The sequence below is a fragment of the Babylonia areolata genome, chromosome 31 (genome assembly GCF_041734735.1).
Source record: "Babylonia areolata isolate BAREFJ2019XMU chromosome 31, ASM4173473v1, whole genome shotgun sequence".
In the NCBI taxonomy this organism is placed as follows: domain Eukaryota; kingdom Metazoa; phylum Mollusca; class Gastropoda; order Neogastropoda; family Buccinidae; genus Babylonia; species Babylonia areolata.
The window spans coordinates 12,717,403-12,725,370 of record NC_134906.1 but is presented as its reverse complement, the minus strand read 5'-3'; the positions used below and the strand labels follow the sequence as shown (position 1 = coordinate 12,725,370).

The 7,968-nt window shown below is 35.7% G+C and overlaps 1 protein-coding gene across 1 annotated transcript; it reads left to right on the top strand.

Moving 5' to 3' along the window:
• Window positions 1–665: 665 nt before the first annotated feature.
• LOC143275836 (endothelial differentiation-related factor 1-like) lies at window positions 666–7,832 on the top strand. The gene is made up of 5 exons (XM_076580125.1): window positions 666–967; window positions 3,845–3,896; window positions 4,386–4,546; window positions 5,854–5,947; window positions 6,740–7,832. The coding sequence occupies exons 1-5, from the start codon at window positions 893–895 to the stop codon at window positions 6,796–6,798; spliced, it is 441 nt and encodes a 146-aa protein (XP_076436240.1). The 5' UTR covers window positions 666–892; the 3' UTR covers window positions 6,799–7,832.
• Window positions 7,833–7,968: the final 136 nt, after the last annotated feature.

Genomic DNA, 7,968 nt, shown 5'->3' with positions numbered 1-7,968 from the left:
TGTGTGTGTGTGTGTGTGTGTGTGTGTGTGTGTGTGTGACTTAGTTTGAAGTAAGTACATTTTAGCCAGCGTGATGCGAGATAGTCTGAAATATGTATTATGTTTTAGCAAATGTGATGTGAGACTATGTCTATTTATTTATTTTATTCTATTTAATCTCATTTCATTTTTATTCTATTTTATCTTTTATACATATTTTTTATGTCACTTAGTCTTAAATTTGTATACCTTATTGTAAAGCGCGATGAGCCCCATTTGAGATGGGGGTACGGCGCTATATAAGCCTGCATTTTATTATTATTATTATTATTATCATTATCATCATTTCAGTTATTAATCGGTCATTATTAATGTGGTCACTATACGGAAGGAAGAAAAGGGAAGTTGATCAACACTTTTGAAGCAGCATTTTCTGTCTTGATTGTTTTTTTGTGTTTTTTTTTTTCCCCATTTTGCTTTACAGTGTATGCATAATTTACCAGGTCGATCTTCTGCGAGTGAACGTCGTCTGAACATAACACAACAAAATTTCGCCTGCTTTGTGTATAAGCACCTAAATTTTGAACGACAGCACCATAATCCTCTTTGTCGTCAAAAATTTATGAAATTAATAATCAGATGTTTGGATTTTAAGTAAAGTTGTTAATAACTGCAGTAGATATTATCTCAAACTTTTGGATCACTATTTCATGACAGCTCGTAATCTTTAACGACAATATTGCGTCAGATCCGGACTGAAGTTGCAACAGACGATTCTGCGTGCTGGTCATTTTTGAACCTGTATTCTGATCAATCTTGACACGGTTGGCAAAAGAAACAGAACAGCAACCACGGTGCATTTGACTAAATATTGTTAGCATTTAAACGGGCGAAATATATATAATTTTCCACAATGGCTGAAGCAGACTGGGATGAGGTAACAGTCATTGGACATCGGGCTCGGGCAAGTCAGCAAAGGTCCAAACAGGTTTGTTTACTGATGAAATGACTTCCATTGTGTTAGAATTTCAAACTGCAGCCCATATAAAGATTTTATATCTACTCAAGTTCACATACTTTTAAGAAATATGTTTGAAAAGTATTTGTATATATCTTCAGTCAAAATGGCGAAAAAATCCACATGTTGATTGTGGCCACTCAACTTTAAGAAGTTATCTGGTTAAAAAAAATACAAAAAGTTTCTCATAACCACTGTAGCAGTTTTATTTTGATTAAAGTTGAAAGATTTCTGAATGTGAAGGAAAATGATTTAAAACACATTTTAAATGTGTAATACAACCTTTGAGGTGGCTTCAAGTTCAAGTGGTTCAACAACATTGCAAAATGTGCTGTTATTTGACACTAGAATAGTAGAAAGTCACAGTAAGTGACCGATGAATCAGTGATTTGCTATAAAATGGCTTGAAATATTTAACACAATAGAAACCAGCGAATGTTCATGTAGCAACATTAGCAGATAAAAGTACATTGTATTGTAATTAGTATTTTTCTATTATAAAATTGCTTTTTGCCCACCCATCACATGTTTTTTTTCAGTATTACAATTACATCAGACACTGAAGAACACAACGTGTCTGTAGATTCAGGTTTTGTTAGATAAAACAACAACAACATGGTTTTGTTAGATAAAACAACAACATGGTTTTAGTTAAAATGATAGATTACACAGTTTAAACAAAGAAAGGTTAATAAAAGTACTTTCTCTGAAAACTGAGTTGCAGCGAGCTTGTGAAATTTCCAGCAATTTCTGTTTCAAAATTGGCTTGATTCTCTAGTCTGCTAATGATATTGCCATTTTGTTTCGAATTCTGGGCTTACACAGTAGTTACTGGTCAGTAATGGGCATAAATTTTGTCTCCTTTGCTTTTGACTCAGGTTAAAGTATGATGGCAACACATCGATGTCCGAAATATTGATATCAATACGATTACTTTTAGGCTCAGACTTCATAATAGGCCCTGAATGTCAGCGTTGTACTGATAAATGCAACAGCTGAGTGGTTAAAGCGTTGGATTTCAGTCTGAGGGTCCTGGGTTCAAATCTCAGTCACGACATCTGGTTGGTAAAGGTTGGAGATTTTTCTGATCTTCCAAGTCAACAGATGTGCAGACCTGCTAGTGCCTGAATCCCCTTCATGTGTGTGTGTGTGTGTGTGTGTGTGTGTGAAGATCAAATATGCACGTTAAAGATCCTGTAATCCATGTCAGTGTCAGGTGGGTTATGGAAACAAGAATATACCCAGCATGGGCCCCCTGGAAAATAGAGTATGACTGCCTACATAGTGGGGGTATGAATGGTCATACATGTAAAATCCAACTGGTGTTTACACTTTAACATGGGAATTACAGCCTATGAACAAAGAAGAATTGTCGCTCCTGTCCATACATAAGGGCCCAGCTGAAGAACCAGATGTTCAAGGCAAATAGTGAAATACAAACACTATGGCCCTCAGTCCAGACCTAAACATTAATCTTCGAGCTTGCATTCCAAATCAAATGTATAACTATAACTTGTGTAAATTTATGAAAAACTGAAAGGGTTATTTCACTGTTTTTGTTAATGTTGCTGGTGCCAGACTATTTCAAAACTTTTTGCATGGCTATTTGAACCAGAACCTGAGAATAGAGAAGCTGGTCTGCAGTACAAGTTCTTCAAATGCTCTTTTTTCGTAGAATTCTGTTTGTGGGTTGCAACTTATGCCCTGATATTTGTGAGCTTTTACGCCATTTGATATGGTTTATGCCGCTGTACTGTCACAGTGTGGTCAAGGGGGGTGGGTGCAAGATGGTCATTTTGATTTTGAGTTTCTATTGCTCACCAAACATTGGTAAAAATTGCATGGACGTGGAATCTGGAAATATCATCAAGTTTACAGTGGCTACAATGTTCAAGATTTTTGGAAAGTTTGTTTTTGAAAGTATTAGCGTATTCACATGTATACTATAAGGTGCTTCAAACTGTAGGGAGTAGTTTTGAATTTATTGCAAAATCAAATAAATAGAACAAATCTACAACTCAATGTCAAGTAAAAAAACAATATTACTTAGTGCAGTAGTACTCAGATAGTAGGCTCAGAGAATTCTGATGAAAAACTAAAGTGTAATCATTAGCATGACAGCCAGATATCATATTTATAACTTATCCTTTATGCTAAAAGTTCAGTATACGATTCTTTATGCTGAAAGTTCAGTATAAAAATTTGAGAAAATTTGGCACAGTGCAGGCCAGTTGTAAACATCATCACCACTTTTTATCTCAATAACTTAGTAAGTTCTGTTTGTTTGAGGGTGGTAGAACAGCTGCTTAAGCTTTTAAAACTTTTCAAACAGGTAAATTTATTTAGAAGCTGGATTTATAATTATCATTATTATGTCGCTTATGACCACACAGAATTTACATTCTTCAATATTGTTAAAAATACAAAAAAGTTTATAGACAGAATTTGTTTTTTTGCGTCATCATGCTCAATAGTTTATGATTGTATCGCTGATGATCACTGAGTCAAAATTCTATAATTATATACTGGTACAGACAGCATTTCTATTTTTGCATTATTACATCTAACTTAGCCTTGAATTAAGCACATTTTCAAACCAGAATGTACACTGGCTTGTGTGAATATGCGTTTGGACCAGTGTATAACTGTAATGAAGGAAGTAGTCAGTTGTCTGATTCTTTTATATGTAGTTTGATATATATCAAATACTTTTAAAAAAATTTTAATGTTTTGTTTTATTTTTTTTATTTAGAATTTTTATTCTTTGTGTCTTGATTTTGGTGTGCAAATTTTATCTGAAAGCTATATTCAGTGAACTAACCAGAAATGTTTGTTCTTCCCATCAAGGCTGTCAATTCGGCTATGAGAACTGGAGCTGATGTTGAAACATCCAAAAAATGTAAGTTTTCACATTGGACATAGAATTAATCAATTATACAGTTTTTAATAATCATGATGAGTGATATTGACACAGACAGTTTTTGATAAAGGAGTGTGATCAAAATAACTCTTTACACTTATTACTGGTTTTTATCATACATTGATGTATGCCTTATCTAAGTCACTCTTTCAAACAATATGTATGTATATAGATATGATAAAGTGTGTGATGTGTCTTGAGTACACAGTCTGTGCATGGGCATTAGTGAGTCCAAACGTTGAAAAAGAAATCATAAAAAAAGAAATGGAGGAAATAAAGTGTATATCGCTACATGTATCATTGTATGGCAACACTATGTGGCAAAATGCTACTCAGGGACTTAGGGAGTCGAAAGAAGCGCTTGTGAGGTCATAGCAACACTGTGAATTTGTATGCATTTCATCCTGTGGGGTTTGATATTCTTCAAATTATTGATAAATGAGTCAAATGGTGTGTGTGTGTGTACAGTCTCAGCAGGGCAGAACAAGCAGTCATCGGCAGCGAAAAACACAGCCAAGCTCGACAGGGAGACGGAAGAGCTTCACCACGAGCATGTCAGTCTGGATGTCGCCAAGCTGATCCAGCAGGGTCGACAGTCCAAGGGCTTTACACAGAAAGATCTGGCTCAGGTGAAGAAACAAGTCTGAAATTTTATTGCAAATTTGTGTTACTGGACAGAGAGAGACTCACAAACCATGTTTAACTCTTTCATTCCTGCAGCACGGTTTTCCAGTTTACAGGAATTTTACCCTTCATTCCTGGAGGCCGGAAAACCGTGCAGCAGAGAATTCCCCCTTTCCTTCCTGCAGCCTGGAAAATCAGTTCTCACGGTAAGTGCTTTGAACTTTGCGCGAGTCACGTCATCAGTGCACGTCATCTATCCTTGACCGGGTCACTAGCGGGGCAGTGTTTATGAGCGGAATGGATGCCAGACACCCCCCTCCCTAGGCCATGGGAAAGTGGGTGCCACTACATTCTTGCCAATGTGCTGTGTAGACACACGGACACAGAAAAATGGAATGTGTAGAAAGTTCAGATTCTTACCAGTTTTCTGATGATAAGTTTTACAACGCTCTATCAGATGATTTCGATCTGTTTCAAATGAATGACAAGGAGAGAGTGCAATTTGCTGCTGCTGAAGAAGCACAGATGGCGGATGGTGAAAACTGTAAAAAGTGCAAGTGTAAAAATTGTGGTGTATATTTGTGCAGTAATTAGCGTGACTGCTTCAAGGTATATCACACACATGTCACCTTTGTGTGGCATATTACATGATGACTGTGACACGGACATGCATATTTAGAGAAAGTATTGTTTCTGAATAGTTTTTGTTCAAGAATTGTGTAGATAATGATCTGATTCTGGCTCAGTGACTACTAGTATAGTGAAAGGCATATTATGTTCTCTTTGAGGCTAAGCTATACAATGTCATCATGGAAACAGTATCTTTTTGAATATGCATTGTTCTGTCTACATTTTGTCATGGAATTGTCAATATTTAGAACATCACTATATCTTTAAATCCTGATGCACACAGTATGTAAATTTTGTATCTGTAAACCTTTGAATAAAAATGTTAGGGGATAAAACTCCACATTTTTATCCAAAGTTACATAAATAAAATGAGTCTGTAGAACGATGCAGCCTTGTACATCTCATTTGATGTGTCTTAAGATTTCTTGGAAATTGTAATTTCTTCCCTTTTCATGCAGATTATATTTGATTACAATATACACTTTTCTTTGGTATCTATGCAAGTCTGTGTATCTAATAACACCTCTGTGTGTGTGTGTGTGTGTGTGTGTGACATTAAAGCTCATATTATTTCCATGTTTAGTTTAAAGGTTTTGTGTGTTGATGAAAGTGTTGAAACTGCTTCCATACTCTCTTTTAATGGGAAAAAAGTAAAATGGTCAACCTTTTTTCTATGTTGCAGAAAATTAATGAAAAACAGCAGGTGATTAATGAATATGAGTCAGGCCGTGCCATTCCTAACAACCAGGTGATGGGAAAATTGGAAAGAGCACTGGGTAAGTATGCTGCGTTACAAAAACTGAAGGGTGTTTTTGTTGTTGTTGTTTTTTACAGTAGATTGAATAATGTATAGCTATTGGTAACTGAAAGTTTCTGATTACCTCCTCCTCTGTCAGTCTTTGACTCTCTGTCCATGACATAATGATTGTAGCTCACTGTCACTTGTATAATCCTTTTAAATTGGTTAAATTTGCCTTTAATTTAGTTTGAAAATCACTTTCACTTTATCCGAAGAGGACTTTGTATAATTTTGGTGGTGTGGTTCATTTTGGACAAAAATGTTGTACGACTACTTTTGAAGCAACTCGGCAGCAGTGCAGGGTCTCCTCATGTGTGTATTGAACAAGACTTTTGGTCTGGGAAAGGCCATGATGAGTGCTGTGAGAGCAGTGTATTTTAGTCAGCATAGAAGATGGGACAGCAGAGAAAAAGAGGGGGAATTAGTTATGGAGGAGGATGTGAGAGACTTGAAATCTGATTTTTTTTTCTTTCTTTTTTTAGGTCTAAAAGGCATTTGATTTCTGAGGAAAAAGTGCAAATGTTCGACATACCTGCATAATGTTTTATAACTTTGTGTTCTTTCTCGTTGGCATTAACATACGAGAATAATTTGATCCTTTTATGCGTATATGAATGTACAAGTCTGAGACTTTTGTTGTGTTCTTTCTTCTTGTTATAAACAATTACAAGAATAATTTGATCCTTTTGTGTGTGTACGAGTATACATGTCTGTGTGCAGTATGTTCTGATGGCTCTGTAATACCAGTTTAAATTTTGTTTGATGGCAGGAATCAAACTCCGCGGCAAAGACAAAGGAAAGCCACTGGGAGGGCCTGGCAAAAACTAGCGTTATTCTTTTTTTTCTTTTTTACATACTGAACCGAGGAGTGTTGTGTATGCTGAACATGCAGCTTCTGTTTTAAAAAAAAAAAAATTTTTGAACATGATCATTAATGTGTTTGAAAAAAAAACCTTGTTCGTTGTGTGAAATGACATTTTGATGCTCTCTTTCTGTTAGTTTCCAGACTTATGTACTTTTACTGTTAATTGGAAAGTGATTTTTCCCATTGAAGTTTTTTGTACATCTTTGGTTCAGTTGACTTTGTCATTGCAGTTTTTGTTAGTTCAGTTGAATTGTTAAATCAGTTCTGTGGCTTAGTCCTGGTTTCAAACAGTTTGCAAATTGTTCTCATATCTTGGTTCGGTTTCAAGGCAAATTTGTGAATGTTTCCTTTTTTACTCAGTAGCCTATGTCTCACAGGTTGTAATCTTTGTTACGAGTCTTCCTGACAGATTGTAATATCCTAATGCTGCTTTATCCACCATCTGATAACAGATACATCAGAGATCATTTAAGTTGGATAGTTTGAAGATTGAATTCAATTAAAATGGAATTTATTATTTGCCACCACTCATTTGAGAGCAGTCGTTATCATAGTTTCAGCAATGCAGCGATAAAATTTGGTTTTGTTGTGTTACCATTTTCCGGAATTGTATTTGTACAATGTCTTCTACACAGTTGAGATTGGAAATTGTTGGAACGTTTTTTTCATAGCGGTAAGCTTTGCAAATTTTTCAGTTATCTATCTGGCGAATATTTCACAGTTGTTGATTCCTGTTCTTGTGTTATTGAAAGTTGTCTGAATGAATGTGATGGCTTTGGTCTAACTGTACTGTATTCCTCCCTGGATGTTCAAACATTCATGTGCAGTGTCTTTTTATTAATATGGAACTGTGGCAAGAACTAAAGATGAAGAATTTCTGACTGCCAGCACACATTGCAATGGTGGTGGTGTTCCATCCAGCACAATTGTACAAGGTCTCTGTAAGGTATTTTTCTTACAGTGCAAATATAAATGAGCAGACAGGTATCTGATCAAAGGCTTGCTTCTGTTGGTTTGTTTGTGCATGCATGGGAGAAAGTGGAAATGTGTTTTATGGGAAGGGTTTTATGTGAATGTGTCTGTATGTGGTACAAGACAGAAAAAAAATCTTTTGTTGTATTAGAGGAGAGAGA

What these genes read in the sequence shown, in the direction of transcription:
- LOC143275836 (XM_076580125.1), top strand. Translation starts at nt 893, where the DNA reads ATGGCTGAAGCAGACTGGGATGAGGTAACAGTCATTGGACATCGGGCT. An exon ending in CACAGAAAGATCTGGCTCAG is followed by an intron (nt 4,547 to 5,853) that starts GTGAAGAAACAA and finishes TCTATGTTGCAG; the next exon opens with AAAATTAATGAAAAACAGCA. An exon ending in AAAATTGGAAAGAGCACTGG is followed by an intron (nt 5,948 to 6,739) that starts GTAAGTATGCTG and finishes GTTTGATGGCAG; the next exon opens with GAATCAAACTCCGCGGCAAA.